This window comes from Solanum verrucosum, unplaced genomic scaffold (assembly GCF_900185275.1).
Source record: "Solanum verrucosum unplaced genomic scaffold, falcon-dt-bn FXZP01000092.1, whole genome shotgun sequence".
NCBI lineage: Eukaryota > Viridiplantae > Streptophyta > Magnoliopsida > Solanales > Solanaceae > Solanum > Solanum verrucosum.
In genome coordinates, this window is record NW_026020351.1 from 577794 (window position 1) to 596241 (window position 18448).

Sequence of the window (18448 nt, forward strand, 5' to 3'; positions counted from 1 at the left end):
TAGGGGAATTTTTCCCAAACTTTATGTGTGTTATGTTCTTTGTATTGAGAGGGTAGAGTAAATATGGCGTGACAAGCATATATACAACTACCCGGCAATTGAAGGGATTTATTTGGTGCAAGAAATATTGGAGAAGAATATTATTGAATTGTGGATCCTTCGGGGTGGCCCAGTGGTTTGGGCTTGGGACTTCTATGTTGGAGGTCTCAAGTTCGAAAACCCTTGCCAGGGAAAGCAAGGGGTTTGCCTTCTGGGTCAAGCTCGTCGCACCGGACTTGCCTAGTGCAGGTTACCTCTCATGTGTGGTTTGCGAGCTATTGCATAGGAGCAGGGGTTTTACCCCGTGCACACCCAAAGGATAGCAGCTACGAGTTTCCCTTGTTATCAAAAAGAGAATACTATTGAATTGTGTATTTACATTATTACATTGAGATCCTATTTATAGACACAACATTAGGACTCCTTTTCCAACTAGGACACTACATTAAAAACCTTTTCAAAGTATGATCTATATGCTATTCTTGTTCCTATTCATATTCTAACACTCCTCTCAAGCTTGGTGCATACAAGTCATATGTACCAAGCTTGTTACAGATGCAATTAATACAAGCACGGGTTATGGGCTTGGTGAAGATATCTACAAGTTAATCACTCCACTTCACAAATTTTGTAACAATATCTCCCGAGAGTATCTTTTCTCTAACAAATTGACAGTCAATCTCATTGTGCTTAGCCCTTTCATGATATACGGGATTTGATGCAGAATGTCAATATAACACAGAATGATCAGCTCCACTATGAGTCATGCCAAACTCTGGAATTACTATGTTGAACTTCCCAAACAAAACTCAAGAAAATTGTTTCAGACCATAGAGTGACTTGTGCAATCAACATACAAGGCTACTAGACTCCTCCTGAGAAACAAAACAGGTGGTTGCTTCATATAGACTTCTTTCTCGAGATCACTGTGGAGAAAAACATTCTTAGTGTCCAACTAATCAAAAAACCAATGGCGATTGGCAGCCATGAATGTGGACAAATGTTATTTTAGCCACGGGAGAGAAATTATCACAATAATCTAGCCTAAATATTTGAGTATACTCTTTTGACAAAAGTGAACCTCAAAAGAGAAAACACTACTGGAAACTCAAGATATGCCAGAAACAATGTAACTTTTGCGGAAAGTGCTCAATATCTTGTATAAAATATATGGATCATCTTGAAATCAAGTAGTTGATATTGAACAAGAAATTCACCGAAAAACTAGTATAACACATATAGGTAGTCTCGAAATCAAGAGATGAGTAGATCTTGAAAAGAAAGCTGCCAAAAACTAGCCGGAACAAGCTCACGTGCCAACGCGTGGTCAGATCACGTTGAAGGTGATGATATCCTGGGTGGCGCATGGAGGTGTGTGGGAGGTCGATTCACAACGACGCCAGTTGTGGTTTGGTCGCAGGGAGACACTGTAACACCCCACTATTTGAAAGAGCTAGAATTAGAAAGAACCACTTTCGGAAAGAATGAAAATCTGAAATTTGGCAAGTTATGTTGAGTATGAGTTTTGGGTCAACTTCAAACGACCATAACTCTTAGTACATGATGAGTTAGGTGGGCTACAAGATATCAAATTAAAGGCCTTTGAATTATCTTTCCAACGCCACCGAGTTTGCTAATTTTCGAGCTCGTATGAGGGAGATACACCCATTTAAAGTCGGGTTGTCCAGTTAAGGAAAGTTAACCGGATTTAAGAGGGGTATTTTGGTCATTTCCCTAACCGGATTTTAGTAATTTATTTGGGGTCTAAACTGATTTGGTTCAGTTTACACAATTACAAAATTACGCTAGGGCTTTGAGAGAGGAGAAAAGAGGAGAAAACCCAAGGTTTCATCACGTTTGTGAGTTTTCGCTTTTGGATTTCGCCAAGGGTTAATCCCTAAGAGGTATGTGAGATCACATAGCGTTGGGTTGTTCACCCACGTGCCAATCATGATTAACTTCAGCGTATTTACGTTCTTGAAATTTGAGTATATGAGTTCTTGATGAATTTTGTTGAAGTTTCGTTTGAATCTTGATGGTTGGGTTTTGGAGGAGTTCTTAAGATGATTTGATGAGATGTATGGTTGGTTTTTAGTAGATTCTTGTATACTTTGGTTGGGTATTCGAATCTAAGTGTTTGGGGAAGAAACCAATTGAATCTAGACGATTAAGGGTCAAAATACGAACAAGAAAATTTGTGGGTTTTCTGGGTAGGGGGCTAGCGCACCGCGCCACTCAGTGCGCCAGAGAGGAGTGCCTGTAGTTTGGCCTCTGGGGCGCCGCGCCACTCAGTGCGCCCCAAGCCAGCTTTTGTAGTTCAGGGTCTGGCGCCATACGCCACTCAGTACGCCAGGGTTGCCAGGTCCTCTACCCTTTCCCTCTTCTTTCCGTTTGAGTTCCCTCGAATCGTACCTATGTTTTCTAGTTGTTTTCTACACTTTAAGGTACGTTTAAACATCGAGAGATCATCCATAACATGAGATCATAACCTTGAATCCATAATTCAAATTCAAGGTAGAGCTAAGAGTCAAGTCAATAGAGTTCTTAGAGTCTTTCAAAAGTCTTATACAATCGTTTTAAACTTGTTTTAAAGACTTAAGCATTGAGTTTGAGAAAGAGTAGAGTCGAGTTCATTTCTTTAAAATGATGTATGGGGACTAAGTACTCCCAAAGAGTAAATGTTTTCACATTTAAGATAAGAGGAAACACCAATTTCCAAATGAGTTTTCATGAGCAATTTTGAGTTCCATCTCTTTTAAGAGATAAGCTTTTTGAGTAATAACCTCAAACCACAAAGAAAGAGTTGCATTTTTAAACATATGAGTTGAGTATATTTTGGGAGTAATATTGAGCAGCGATATGGGGACGAATTCATAATAACTCAAGTCTCCATAAACCATGTGGCCATCATGGGTAGAAAGGGTCATACTTTTTAGATGATTCCTTATGCTTTTTAGCATAGACTAGTGGATCTACTTAGTTGAGGCGTTTTATATCCCGGCAAGCTATAGGACAGTTTTGGCAGCGTGGGCAAGACGTTGTATCATCACATAGCTCGTAGTGATGGTTGCTGGTTAGAGAATCTCCCAAATAGAGTTTATTTTTGTATTCTTATATACATATGAGATATTATTGTATTTTCCAATACTTTGAGATGTTATTTGCTGTTTCAAATGTTTTATATAAACTGCATATTTATTGTTGTTTATTTTTGCATTGAGTTGAGTATCCATGAGGCGAGGTAAGTGTTTCTTTCAGATTTCAGTTCAAGCTTATCGCATGCTTAGTTTCCCCTCGCATGATTGTAAATTCAATGTACTGACGTCATTTGGCCTGCATCGTCTTATGATGAGATACAGGTAACTAGGATCAACATCCAGCGCTTCGTTGGTCCAGTTGAGCTTCTGAGTCACTTGGTGAGCCTCCTTGTTTTTCGGAGGATCTCTTTTAGTATGCTTCGTTATTTCAGTTGTTAGGATGATCGAGGGTTTTGTCCCGACCTATGTTGCGCGGACTCTTCATATTTGCAGGCGAACCCGTCTCGACGCGACACTGGTGCGGGTGCGGGGTGCGTATCAGATTCGGTCAGTCTGATCCGAACACTTTGACCGAAGCCGAGAAAAGATTTGGGGAAGAAAAAATCAGTTTCCGACGACGTAAAGAGGACAAAGCTTGAAAAAGTACAGAGAAGAGAAGAAAGAAGAGAAAATCAGTTTCCGGCGACATAACGAGGACAAAGCTTGAAAAAGTACAGAGAAGAGAAGAAAGAAGAGAAAATCAATTTCCAACGACGGCGATGTAAAGAGGACAAAGCTGAAAAAGTACAGAGAAGAGAAGAAAGAAGAGTTTTTTCTTGAAAAAGTAAAGGAAATATAGAGCTTTTTTTTATCTTTCTTGAAAATATATGTACACAATACATACACCCCTCTTGAAAAAAAGAAAGCTCAAAAAGTCTTCCAAGTAGAGTACCGTCAGAAAGATGACATCCCATCAGCCATCAACTAGTCCAAAAATCTTTTCATTCTCACCAACTTACATGTCTAAAGAAAATAGGAAAAGAGACGTTAGAAAAAAGTTTTTTTTCAGTTGAAAATACCATATATATATATATATATATATATATATAAAGAGAATGAAATGAAGAAATATTACAATTTACATGTATAAAGAAAATAGGAAAAGAGACGTTAGAAAAGGAGAGAAGGGAACAATATTTTGAAAGATAATATTTTGTCCATATAAATAGGACGAGTTTATCACAAAATATCTCTCAAAGTTAGAATATCTTCATAACTATATTTTTATAATATTGAAAAAATTTAGCCATATCCCCGCACCCGTATCCATACTCGGATTCGCACCCAAGTCCGAGCTACTTAGGTCCCGACATCCCTCATAGTTTTAGAGGCTTCATAGATGGATAGTTATAGTTCGTTAGTCTTTCCATTTTCAGTTGTTTATGTTAAGATTGGAGTTGCCACTTTGGCTAGTTGAATGTTTATTTCTAAAACATTCCAAGTTTATTTTGAGATATTGAGTAAAGTTGCATTGTTTTCTCTTACTAATGCTTAGTCTTCCGCTGAGAGTCTAGCCAGGCCAAGGATTCACTTGGGGCCAGCAATGGTTCTCAAGTGTCAGTCCCGCCCAAGGTGTAGGCTCAGGGCATGACAGACACTATACCCTTGATGGTGTTGGTTTTCGCAGAACACAAACAAAAGGTGAGGTGAAACTACGTAAGTGAAGTTTGAGGAGTCCCCAAAAAGATGCACAAAAGTATGCAAATTAGATTTGAGGAGTCACCGGAAAGATGTACGATGCTATGCAAATTAGATATGAGAAATTAGTCATCGAAAAGATCCACGGCACTACACAAAACGAATATGAGAAACTAGTCACTAGAGAGTTGCACAGTCCTGCACAACTCAGATCTAAGAAGCCACACGAAAGAAGTAAGGTGGCCACCTTTATTGTCATGAATGCTTCTCAAATCAGCCTTTCACAGCATGATCCTTTTTCATGCACATAGTATTGCCCCAACTTTTGCTAACATAATCATTGGTCAGACGGGCGGCTATATAAGTTATAAATTATAACCATCTGCCAATTGCGTAAGTTTTTTTAATTTCTCTACCAAGATTGTAGAGCCTCTGATTAGACCTTTATTTATGGACACTACTTTAGACTCTTTTTCCAACTAGGACACTCCATCGTAATCCTTTTCCAAGTAGGATTCTATATGTTATTCTCGTTCCTTTTTACATTATAATACTTGGAATGCTAGAGTGTACCTTTACGACTCATACATGTATTATAATGACATGATTTATCTCTATATTTGTTGAAGTTATAACTTAACTTCTACATGCTATACATTGTATTTCTTTCTCTGCTCCTTATCTTGATATGATACTATTGTAGAGTTGTGATATGGAGATTTGGGATTGTGTGAGTTAGATATTGACATAGTAATGGGGATCGTGGGAGTCCAATTTGATACAGAGATGTGGGGACTATTGAGTTCGTGAGATTATTGGTATGAACAATGTGTACGTGTGGATATGACTTTGTCCTTCATAAGTCACAACTTGGTACATCCCTTGCGGTGTGCACGCTGGTTACTCTGAAAGTTGATTCCGTTGAGTTGGTTTATACAAGTGTTAAAGATTGAATCCTTAGTGCATTTCTTAACTTCTACTTGATTTTAATTGATTATTTGAGTTGCACATGTCTATCTTTTATGCATTGTGATGGTCGTTTATTGATATTAACAGCTTACTAAATGCATGTCTTTTGTTCCATTTCCTTCTCCTTTTTCTCTCTTTCAATATTTTGTACTTGTTGAAGGTATTGGTTTACTATTAGTAACGTTCGACACTACTTTATTAGGAGCGGTCTATGATACTTGTTGAGTACATTTGATGTACTCATACTTTACTTATGTACTTTTTCTGTAGGTTCAAATCTTAGTACTCGTGGAATCCGTGAGTGAGTTACTAGCTCACAACCACTAGGCCTTGTTCTGTTGTAGCCATGACATCTTTCTTATTCTAGTCAATTGTATTTTCATTCAATCAAACTATTCTTGTTCTGAACATAGTTGTATTTTCATTCCTAGTTAGCATAGCTAGTCATTGGGATGAATTTTGGGTTACATTTCGGCATTGTACTAGATTCTTATCTCTAGCTTGATATTTAATTATTTATTACTATTAGACTTTAATGTTCTGCATTGGTTTAATTTAATTTCTTATAAAATGCCTTAGTTTGCCTGACTTGGGATAGGAAGGTGTCATCACAGCTTATGGGGATTTGGGTCGTGACAATAGCTTACCACAAAATTCCAAGTGACCATTAATTAAAAATTATGATAGTTAAGGCCATAACGCAACAAGCAGATTACATAGTTGTAAGTGTGCCCCAATTTTTGTTTTGTTTTATTTGGTAAACCTCACCCAATAGTTTTTTCCACTCCCCCTTTGTGACTGGAACTCTCAATTTCTAGGTTAGAAATGGAGGACTCTACATAAATCCAACTTGTACTAGTTTATGCCCATAAATGTGCTATAACTGACATTGTCAATAGTAACACAAGGTGCAAAAGAAGGCATACCCATCTTCAGAAGTTGAAATAAGTTCTAAACCCTTGTTCAGTATCTGCTTTTGTGAAGGAATAGCCCCGACTAGCTGGTAACACTGGCTCAACAAGCTATATGCTCTGCATTTGAGCTCAAAGCATGAGGGAATGGACTTCAAGAGCAATTGCTGAAGCATGTAAGCAAGTATTAGTAAAAAGAATTGTAAATCCCTGCCCAATTCTTGTTGTTGCTAAGCAGATGACTTACAGAGCGTTCGAGGTGGGATTTGGCATGGTTGACATTATTGGAGTGGTTGAGAAGGAGAGTAGCAATGCGGAGGCGTGTTTTAATCTCGATAATAGGAAGGAAAGAAACTTGGCTTTGACATATAGCTTCCAAGCATTTCACAGCTTTTCCAATTTCTCCCTTCTTCTCCTCATAATCTGCCAGTCCCCAAAGTCCCTCCGCCACTGCTTCCATTGTTTCCGAATTCCGACTTCCTTCACCAGCCTTAATAAGCGCAGCGGGAACCTTAATAAGCTCAGCGGGGAAGCTTTTTCATAGTTTAAATATAAATTGGGGATTTTACTATCTGGATCAACCCATTTGGCGGCCCTTAAGAGTGATTTGAAGGAAATTAATTGGGGAGAGGTTTGACTTGGTGTGTTAAAAATAGAGAAAATGTCACAAATGGGTCCTAATTATTAGACTAAGTTTAAAATAGTCCATTAATTATATATTTATCGAATTTAGTTATTTAATTATATAAAATGTTATCAAGTTGGTCTTTTAACTATATATTTTCTGAATTTAGTCTTTTAACTATCTCAAATGTTATCAGGTTTGGCCATTTAACTATACATTTATCGATTTTAGTCTGTTAACTATACACCTACCAATTTTAGGCTTTTTTAAAAAGAATTCAAAAACTTATCAGATTTGATCTATGTCTATCTTTTATACAAATAGCTTAGGTTAATATTTACGAAACTCTCATGTCTTCGTAAAATTAAATGTTTAACCCATTTTTTCAATTGTTTCTCTTTCACTTTTACTTTTTCTTCAAATTATTCTTATGAAAAGAACTTAATCTCAATGATCCAAAATAAAATGCTCTTTTCTTTAGCGGTTAACGGTTCATAATGAGTGTGAATTTTTTTAATTCTTTTCATACAAAAAAATAAATGATTTGATCTTGTTACTCAAATTTCTCTAATGAACAAAATAATAAATCGATCTATTTTAAAATAAAACAAATCTTAAAAAAAAGTTGCAAAACTACCATATTATAAATTTCAACTTCTAAAAAATTAAAAAATTACCTTCATTAAAATCGTTGGAGTACAAAACTTGGAAGCAAAATATGTGAGTAAAGAACTTTTAATCTTATTATCATTGCGGAAAATTCATTTCTATCAAATATAAATAAATCTCTATATATCTAACAAGTAATTATTATTTTTTCTTTTTATAATAAATTTTAGCATTTTTAAGTCATTAGCAACAATAATATACTTCATTTCATTCTCCATTGAATAAAATCAGGACTTATATCCTCTTTTCTCGTGAATTTTATTTTGAATCTTGAGATTAATGTTCTTTTCTTAAGAGTGATTTGAAGGAAAGTAGCTCGAAAATGAGTTGAAGATTTAATTTCACTGAGACATGAGTTTTGTTCATATAAACCTAAACTATTTTTACAAAAAATAGTAAGAGACCAAACATGATAAAAAAATTAATACTTAAAGTACTAAAACTAGTAAGTGTATAGTTAAAAGACTAAACATGATAAATATATAGTTAAGGGATCAAACTTGATACCATTTTGAATAATTAAAGGACTAAATCTAATAAATGTATAATTAAGGGACTATTTTAGACCTAGTCCAATAGTTCATGGACCATTTGTGACATTTTCTCATTAAAAATGTATGAACGATTTGATAGAAGGTATAAAAATAATACTTACTATGGTGTAAAAAGATATAAAGTCACCACTGAAGTTGTCCCGAATTTTCAAAAAGACACATTAACTTTGCAACTGTTCTATTACCCCACTAAACAATTTTGAACAGATATTATTATATCATTTTTCGATCAGCCCTAGATTTTAAGAAGCAAGTGTGTTCACACACTAATCATTACATGACACGTGTTAATTTAATTAAAAATGTATTTTTTTTTCATTTTAAGTTCTCTCTCTCTCTCTCTCTCTCTTTGACTTATTTGAATTTTAATTTTATCTTAAATTTCACTTCATCATCCACCTCTTACTTTCAAGTGATTCATCCCTTCATTTTCTTTCTTTTTCTTCACCTCCCACCCTCACTCCATCCCCACGTCAAGTTGAACCACACTCCCATTTTTTTTCTTCTTCTTCTCCGGTCAAATTCTTTATAAAATTCATACTATTATTTAGACTTTATTGAATTTTTGATAACAAAATTAATTATTTTCTAAGAAAATTTAAAATTTTGAAGGTATCATCAACTACTCCATTTCATATAACTTCAAAATTAGAAATGACAATTTTAAAAGAACCAATGAATTCCCCAAAAATTGAAAGAACTTACTTGAAATTGGATAAAGAAAATTATATGATACCTTCCTAATCATCTTGAAATCTAATGGGTTTATCAAATTGTTCGAAATGTAAGAAAATATTTAGATAAAGTTTTAAAATTAAAGAGAATAAAACTAATAGTAGTAAAACAAGGAAGGTGAAATTGTGGTAAAAAATGTGACATTGAAAGTGAGAAGCCTCAATGGAAATGACAATGGATTTTTGAAGAAGAAAGAAAAAAAAAGAGGAAAAATAAAAAGGAAAAAAAGTTAAAATAATAAGAAAAATAAGAAATACTAATAAATTATTTGTAAAAATAAAATTATATTAGTTATTTTAGGTTGCTCATTCTCTTTGAGAGAGTGCACACCACTCTCTATGTCAGGTGGACGAAAAATGATATAATAATAACTGTTCAAAATTTTTTAGTGGTGTAATATGACGGTTGCAAAGTTAAGGTGTCTTTTTGAAAATTCGGAACAACTTCAGTGGTGACTTTATGTCCTTTCTCCAAGGATTAATAATGCATGGATTAGTAGTGCAACAATTAGTTTTTATCAAGTGTTTGGTTCATTGTTTCCCACATAATTTGTGTTTTCTTTAAAACTCTACAATAACTTCTTTATTATTAACTCTAGAGTTATTATGGGATTTCCTATTTCATGTAATTGGGTCAAGATAGATAATTATCGGATATTTTTTTTTTTTGTGGTCTTCTAATTAGCTAGGAGAAGAATAATTTTGTCGCCATGTTTGTTGTTTTCTCACTTGAATTATTGCGAATGATATTTTACAAAAGTCTTCTTTAATATTATACTCATGAATTTTTATAAGATTTTCTATTTCATTTAATTAGTCAAAGTTAAATAATAATATATATTAAAAATATATTATTAATTTGAGGTGTGATGTATCATTACGGAGATCCTTTATAGTGTGGTGTACTTATATTGTTTTGGTGGTCAAATATATCGTAAGCTTCACATATATTTATAAAACCTCAAAATTCAGAAAAGGAAAGAACACCAAAGAGGGCTATTGGTTCAATTCCACGAGATCAATCTACAGTTCGTAGGAAGCCCTACGGGTCGTAGACCAGTCTCATAGGAAGTGGGGAAAAATTATTATGGAAATCAAGCCCCAGTAACACATTCTACGATTGATCAGGATGGTTTGTCGAATGGACTACAAACCATAGGAATATCCTATAGAAAGGTTCCAGACTTAGTGAATTTTTATTTGAAAGCTGAGATCTAAGAATGGGGTCTACGGACCATAGAAAGTTTGACGGTCCGTAGAAATGGGTTGTTGGATTTGTCAAGATTTTAGGCCCAGTCACTTGACCTACGGTTGACCAGTACAATCCATAGGTCGCAATCGTAGGATTGACCGATAGTTATTTTAATTGGGTCTTTTCCTATGCACCTACTTCCAATATTGTATCGTTATGCCTATATATAAGCCCCTATAACTGATTTTAGTCCTAATTATACTTATTCTCCTTCATTACCCCAAAATCCCCAAAATTTCTCTTATAGGTTTTCTCTCCAAGGCTCTCAAGGATTCTAGGGGTCTTCAAGTTCAAGTCTTCTTTCTTCATCATTTACTTAGAACTTCAAGGCTGAGGTATGTAGGGAGTTCATCAATGGGTTTCATTCACCCATTGAGTCCCACGTTTTCTCTGAATTCTCCAATTCGAATTCCATAAATTGGTTAGGTTTTCATTAAATTCCTCATGGGTTCAATTTGTATGGATTGAATTGCTTGATGTTGATCATATTATGAATGTTTAGACACAATTACATATTTTTCAACTAATTTCATATGAACCATGTATTGATCATGATTTTGACTATGAACCCTAATTTGCATGAATTTATAAAGAAGCTATGAAACTATGAATGATGTTTTCATGAACTTATGCATGATTCATAAAAGGAAATGTTTATGATTTAGGTTTCTTTAAGATTGAAATCAAGTCAATTGTGAAATTTTTTCTCACATTAAGGGATCATGGTTTTCTCACTCACACACGATTCAAGATTTAAGGAGCTATTCTATGATGTTTTTAGCTTGGATTAGTACCTTAATTGTAATTTTTTATGGATGATGTTATGTTTATAATTATGACAAATTCCGTTGAAATTTTACTTAGCATCGAGAGGCTATTGAGATGGAGGCTCTCCCGTTAGTAGAGGTCAGGTCTCTAGTAGCAATCTAAGTGTCTCTAACTACATTCCCTCATAGGTTGTCTTAAGTGACATAGCTAGTGGATCAACCTAAGCTAGAGTTTAAGGTCCTTGCCTTGGCAAGTAAGGTCATTTTTTTTCGGTGTGGGAGCAAGACACCAGATTCCACATTATAGCTCACGTGGTCTACGTCGATTAGCAGTAAATATCCCAGAAAAAGAACTAAGTTACTATCAAAGGTTTTATGAAGCTTTCCTCATGATTTTAGATTTATTGACCATGTTTATGATTATGATTCTTCTTTAAGGATTTTACGATGTTTAGTTTGGTCATTCACATCATGTTTTCGATTATGTCCCCTTATGATCATATTTCATGTTTTATTGCATGTCATGTACTAATGCATACTTGTGCCTACATTGTTTCACTAATGTAGGGCTTGGCGACTCCTCTCCCTCCGTTCATGGCTAGTTGATCCCTCTAGAGATTTGAAGACTTGGTGAGTCATCATACTCCAAGGAGTGTGTTGCATTTATTGCTTTCTTATGTCATTTACTTTCGAATGTTGTACGTGGTGTGCAGGTTACGTCCTGACCACTTCATTGATGTTGTAGATGGGCTTGTCAAGATTATGTTATACTTCCTCTATAAATGTCAAACTATTTCTTACTATGAAACTCTCTACTTTCGTCTAGTATTTTTTGTTGAATGTATGTCAAGTGGCTTGTGTAGGACCTCTCAGGGTCTTATACACTATGTCACGTCTAAGGTGTACTTTGGGTCGTCATAAACTTGGTATTTAGAGCACAGGGTCTTAGAAAAGACCCTAGGATGTCTGACAAGACGCATTGAGTAGAGTCTTGTTCATAAGTGTGAAGCGCCCTCATTTATGAATAGGAGGCTACAAAGTGTTTAGGAAACTCCACTTCTGACAAGATGCATTGAAGATCCTTCTTCTAAATTGTATTCGATCCTTTTTAGGATATGGCCCTAGAAGAGCTTATGTGAGAAGGAATACAGGCAATGACAATGTGGAGCCCAAGGTTCCTCAAGTTCTAGTTGATCCTTTGGCTGAGCAAGTCATTTATGCCGAATTTTGAGCCGCTTTCCAAGTGTTGGCTCAAGCCATGACTGCCCAAGCCATGACGGCCCAAGCCAATAGAAAGGATAATTCTCCCGTGAACCCAAATGTGGGAACAACGGTGGCAAGGATAAGAGACTTCCCTAGGATGAATCCTTCGAAATCCATAGTTCTAAGGTTGATAAGGATTCTCGAGAGTTCATTGTTGAGATTTACAAGGTAGTAGGTATTATGGGATTGTCTACGATTGAGAAGGCGGAGTTGGCCGCTTATCAACTTAAGGGTATTGCTCAAGTGTGGTTTGAACATAAAAAAGTGAGAGGGCGATTAATGCAGGTCCTCTTGATTGAGAGAAATTCAAGGGTGATTTTCTTGAAATGAGAGAAACAAAAGTGTTTGAGTTCATTAACCTCCGACTAGGCAATATGAGTGTGGAGGATTATGCTTTGAATTTACTCAATTGGCTAAGTATGCTCCAATTATCATTGTTGATTCTAGGGCAAGGATGAGTAAGTTTGTGTCAGGCGTGTCTGACTTGGTTGTCAAATAATATCGTACCACCATGTTGATCAAGGAAATGGATATTTCTCAGTTGATGATACATGCCCAACAAATCGAAGAGGAAAAGCTCAAGCCTCAAGGAAAGGGCAAAAGAGTCAAAAAGGGAAAATAGCAGTGATAATGACTTTTCTTGTCATGACCCAGGGGTACCCCCTAGATATAAGCCACTTAGCATATCATAATATAAAGCATTAGAACAATAAGAGTAAAAACACATTTAAAGTCCAAAGTTGTCATAAAGGAAAGCGGAAGTCTAGACTTATCTCAACACAGTCATCTATTACAATACTTGAATCAAATAGGGTCACAACCCATACAACATAGTCCGAAAAGGAAATACAAGAAATGAACTACACAGAGATAACATCCGTCCTCGAATCATGAGGACTCACCGACAAGCTAGGAGAATAAGCAAATCCAAGCTTTAGCCACAGTGATGACCACATTGAGAACTAGACCTTACCATATGCTTTTCTTTTAAGTTTGTGTGCATTCTTCATAGAAGACCTAGTGTAAGTAGATTCAAGAAGCCTCTCAATCAAGTTAATTTCTCTACTGTGGATATATGATTGCAGCTGTTATGTTTATGTGGCAAGTGTTTCAATACTTAAGTAGTTACATAACCTTGAGGAGAAAAGCTTCGTGCTTTTTTTTTCCTTTTTTTTTTTTTAAAAAAAAAAATGGTGACATTCTATATAATGTCAGGTGTCTGAGAAATATTGGAGAAAAATATTATTGAATTGTGTATCTACATTATTACATTGAGATACTATTTATAAGCACTACATTAGACTCCTTTTCTGTAATTCATAAGATATGGAGAATGAATTGTTACTTTCTATTCATCAAGACAAGTTATTTATACAAATACATAGATTTTACGAAAGGAAACTAATCAAACTAAATTAAGGAAATCAACTAAGAATTTGCTCCGATAATAGAGTTAACTATATATGGAAGATATAATATTTATAGCTACTATATTTTGTAACACTCCCCCTCAAGTTGGAGCATAGATGTTGGTCATGCCCAGCTTGTCACAAAGATAATCAACCCGAGCTCCATTAAATGCCTTTGTGAACAAATTGGCTAGTTGCTCTTATGTCTTTACATAACTGGTGGAAATCAAGTTATCTTGGATCTTCTCACGTATAAAATGACAATCTACCTCAATATGTTTTGTTCTTTCATGATACACGAGATTTGAGGCAATATGAAGTGCAACTTGATTATCACACCAGAGTTTTGCTGGTGTAGAACATCTCCAACTAGTTTCTGTCAATATGTGACGTATCCATATAATCTCACATGTGGATTGCGCCATAGCTCTATACTCGGATTCTGCACTGGATCGGGATACAAGACATTGTTTCTTACTTCTCCATGACACCAAATTACCACTAACAAAGACACAATAGCCAGTAGTAGATCGTTTATTGGTTTTACATCCAACCCAATCAACATCATCAAAGCACTCAATGTGAGTATGTTTGTGGTTACCATATAAAATGCCAAGTCCAGGGGCTTTTTTCAAGTAACATAAGATCTGTTCTAACTTCCAAGGCTTCCCAATGTTTGACTGTTGGTGCAACTATGAATTGGCTAACAACACTTATGCAAAAGCAATATCTGGACGAGTTATAGTGAGATAGTATAATTTCCCTACAAACCTCCTATATCTCTCTAGATCATCAAAGGGACTGCCATCATCTCTAGTTAGATGCACATTAGGGACCATTGGAGTACTACAAGGTTTGGCTACTGACTTTCCAATTTCTGCAAGTAGGCCAAGGACATACTTTTTCTCAGATAGAAAGATTCCCTTCTTGCTTCTAATCATTTCTACTCCCAAGAAATATTTTAGTTGTCCCAGGTCTTTCATTTGGAGTTTAGTATGCAAGAATGACATGAGTAAAGAGATGCATGTACAATCACTTCCTGTGATAACAATGTTATTAACATATACTACAAGAAGATTAATGCCAATTGCTGATTGTATATGAAAGAATGAGTGGTCACACATGTTTTTTTCAGCCCAAATTCCTAAACTGCTTCACTGAATTTGCCAAAACAAGCACGAGGGCTTTGTTTCAAACCACATAAGGATTTCTTCTGGTGACAAACTTTCCCTTACTCCCCTGAGCAACCAATCCGGGTGGTTGCTCTATATATATTTCTTCTTGGAGATCGCCATTAAGAAATGCATTCTTGATATCTAGCTGGTGCAATGGTCAATTCTTAGTTCGACTAAGGAAATAAATAAGCAAACAAAAGTAAGTTTAGCTTCGAGAGAAAATGTGTCTGAATAATTCACCCCATAAGTCTGAGCATATCCTTTAGCCACTAGTCGAGCCTTAAGTCTAGCCACTGGATTAACTTCGACCGTAAAGACTCATTTGCATCCCACTGCCTTATTTCCTTTTGGTAAACCCACCAAGTCCCAAGTGTGATTCTCATCTAGTGCATGTATCTCCTCAAGCATTGCGTTGTACCATCCCGTGTGACTCAAGACTTCCTTAATTGTCTTGGGAATAATGACAGAGTCTAGAGAAATAATCAAAGATCTAGACGTATAGGATTAATGACCATAGAAATCAAAATTAGCAATAGAATATGTGGATTGTAACAACGTGTACGTTTGCGAATAGTAATAAGGAGGTCAAGATCTTCTGGAGGATCAGACAGATGAGGATTTGATGACAAAGGGACTGGTGTAGAACATGTTTCATAGGCCTCTCTCCTTCTCGAGTAAGCTTGTACAATTGGTGGTTTTGCTACCGTAGATGGGGCAAGAGCTGACGATACAAAAGTCGATTGGTCCTTAATAGACGAACTAAGAGATGGAGGGAAAGTATCTGATTCTTCTATCATAACACAGGTGATCTCATAGACTAACCACTCATATTCCTCTTGACTTGTAGAAATGGGAGGTGGATAAAAGAATAGTGTAGTCTCTTAAAATACCTCATCTGTTGATACCAAATATTTGCCAAGTTCAGTAGAATAACATTGATACCCTTCTAAAGATGAGAGTAGCCCTGAAAACCACACTTAATGCCTTCGAATATGGTCAAATATCTTGAACATAACATGTTCTTCCAAACACCTTAGGTTCAACCGAAAATAGCGTCTTGTTTGGAAAAAGAACACGGTAAGGCATATTACCAACAAGAACAGTAGATGACATATGATTAATCAAAAAATAAGTTGTAGAGATCGCATCCACCCAAACCTGTTTAGGAAACTTCATTTGGAACAAAAGTGCTCGAGTTGTCTCAAGTAGATGCATATTCTTCCTCTCAGTAACTCCATTTTGAGAGGGTGTATCAACACATAAAGACTAGTGGAGAATACCATGTTATCGCATAGATGATTGAAATAATTCTGACATGTAATCTTTAGCGTTGTTACTCCTTAGAACACATACCGAAGTATTGAATTGGGTTTTGACTTTAGCACAATAGGCACAAAAGTGAGTAAACACTTCCAAGCAACTTTTCATAAAATAAATCCAAGTCATTCGAGAGAAATCATCCACAAAAGTGACAAAATAATTATGATTGTTTTAGAAACGATAGGACACAATCCCCAAACATCGGAATGAGCTAACTGAAAAGTTGACTCAACCCGCTTATTAACCCTTGGACTTAATGAGTTGCAATGATGTTTCGCAAAATGACATGACTCATATTCCAATGAAGAAATGTTTTGAAAATGAGGACAGAGCTTCTTCAACAAAGCTAGAGAAGGATGTCCTATTAGACAATGTGCTTCAAATGGAGAAACAACACCAGAATAGGCAATAATCTGAGACTTCCATTCATCAAGGATGTAGAGATCATCAGATACACGTCCTTTACCAATAACCTGATTTGTAGTAAGATCATGAAACAAACAATGATCGGAAAAAATGATATATAACAATTAAGGTCTCTAGTAACTTTGCTTATAGAAATTAAATTGAAGGCCAACTTTGGTAGACTTAATACAAAGGACAAGGTAATAGTGGGGGTTGGTTTAACAGTCCCATATCCAACACTGTTACAAGTTGATGCATCAACTACAATAACCGGAGAGGGTGCTTTGTGTGGCCGAAAGCTAGTAAATATATTAGGATTACTTGTCATGTGATTTGATGCACCTGAATCAATCACCCATTTATTTGAAGAGGTGATAAGACATATTTTATCTGATTCAGTAAAGGCATTAATTAAAGTGGATTCCTTCAATAATTTCTGATATCGAGAGAATTCAACAAAGTCCTTTACCGAAATCAAAACCATTTTGTCTGATCTTTGAGTTCCATGAGTACAGCCAGTCATAATCCCAAAAAATACTCATTGTACCAAAATGAGTTGATGGAGAAACCAACAAGTCCAGAACAAGATTATATCCAAAAATGAATCAGACAATACAATTAGCAAATTGACTAACCAGATTTGACCGAGACTCTCCAAGACCACTATGGCCGGAAAATCATAAATGAAAAGGGTGTTGACGGGAAAAGACAAAGCAATACTAGAGAAGCCAATATATTTACTGGAAAGCAACCGAAATAATTGAAGGGTGGATAGGTCGTCTTCTTTGATACTTACGTTTGAAAGTTTCGAGTTCAGACAAATAACCTTATCAAAACAGCTCCAAAATGACTCAAACTTCATATTTGAGTTCACAATAAGATCTCCAACAAAAAACCTATAGCACCATCTTGAATTTTAGAATTTTAAAGCACCAACTTCACTCGAAAATGGCAGACAATCAAAGTTCAAATTTTGGAATTCAATCTGGACATAGGTGCAAGAAAATGGATTCAACACACTTAGACAATCACCTTCTCAATCGCAGAAATGATGTCCAGATTCAAAGTTGAAACAGAAAGATAGAACTCTCAACTACTTCCGCAAAGCCACAATAGTTACCGGCGAAGTCATAATGACTTCTAGCAAAGCCACAATCCCAGCTTAAAAATTTGCTCTGATACCATGTAAAGAAATGTCAGCTGAGCCTAACTCAAGCCCAAAATCTAGCTCATAAGGAGAGGATGACCCAAGTCCATATAAGGAGACCACCAGTTCGTTCCCCCAACCAATGTGAGACTTTTACCCACTCTAACACCCCCTTCACGCCCAGACCAAACTAGCGCGTGGACTGGGAGCATAAACGAGGATGGACCTAGCTTTGATACCATGTAATTCATAAGATATGGAGAATGAATTGTTACTTGCTATTCATCAAGACAAGATATTTATACAAATAAATATGTTTCTACGAAAGGAAACTAATCAAACTAAATAAACTAAAATTATGCCCATATAATTGAGTTAGCTATATATGGAAGATAAAATATTTATAGCTTCTATATTCTATAACATTTTCCAACAAGGACATTATATTACAATCCTTGTCCAAGTAGGTAACTATATATTATTCTTATTCTTAT

The 18448-nt window shown here is 35.7% G+C and overlaps 1 protein-coding gene across 1 annotated transcript in view; it reads right to left on the reverse strand.

The window, feature by feature from the left end:
- Positions 1-7127, reverse strand: part of LOC125837486 (sister chromatid cohesion protein SCC4) — a 50510-nt gene extending 43383 nt beyond the window's left edge. The window contains exons 1-2 of the mRNA XM_049516590.1: positions 6882-7127; positions 6650-6801 (exon numbers count right to left, since the gene is read on the reverse strand). Of these exons, the coding sequence (XP_049372547.1) occupies positions 6650-6801; positions 6882-7094 (365 nt within the window). The 5' untranslated portion in view covers positions 7095-7127. The remainder of the gene's footprint in view (positions 1-6649; positions 6802-6881) is intronic.
- Positions 7128-18448: the final 11321 nt, after the last annotated feature.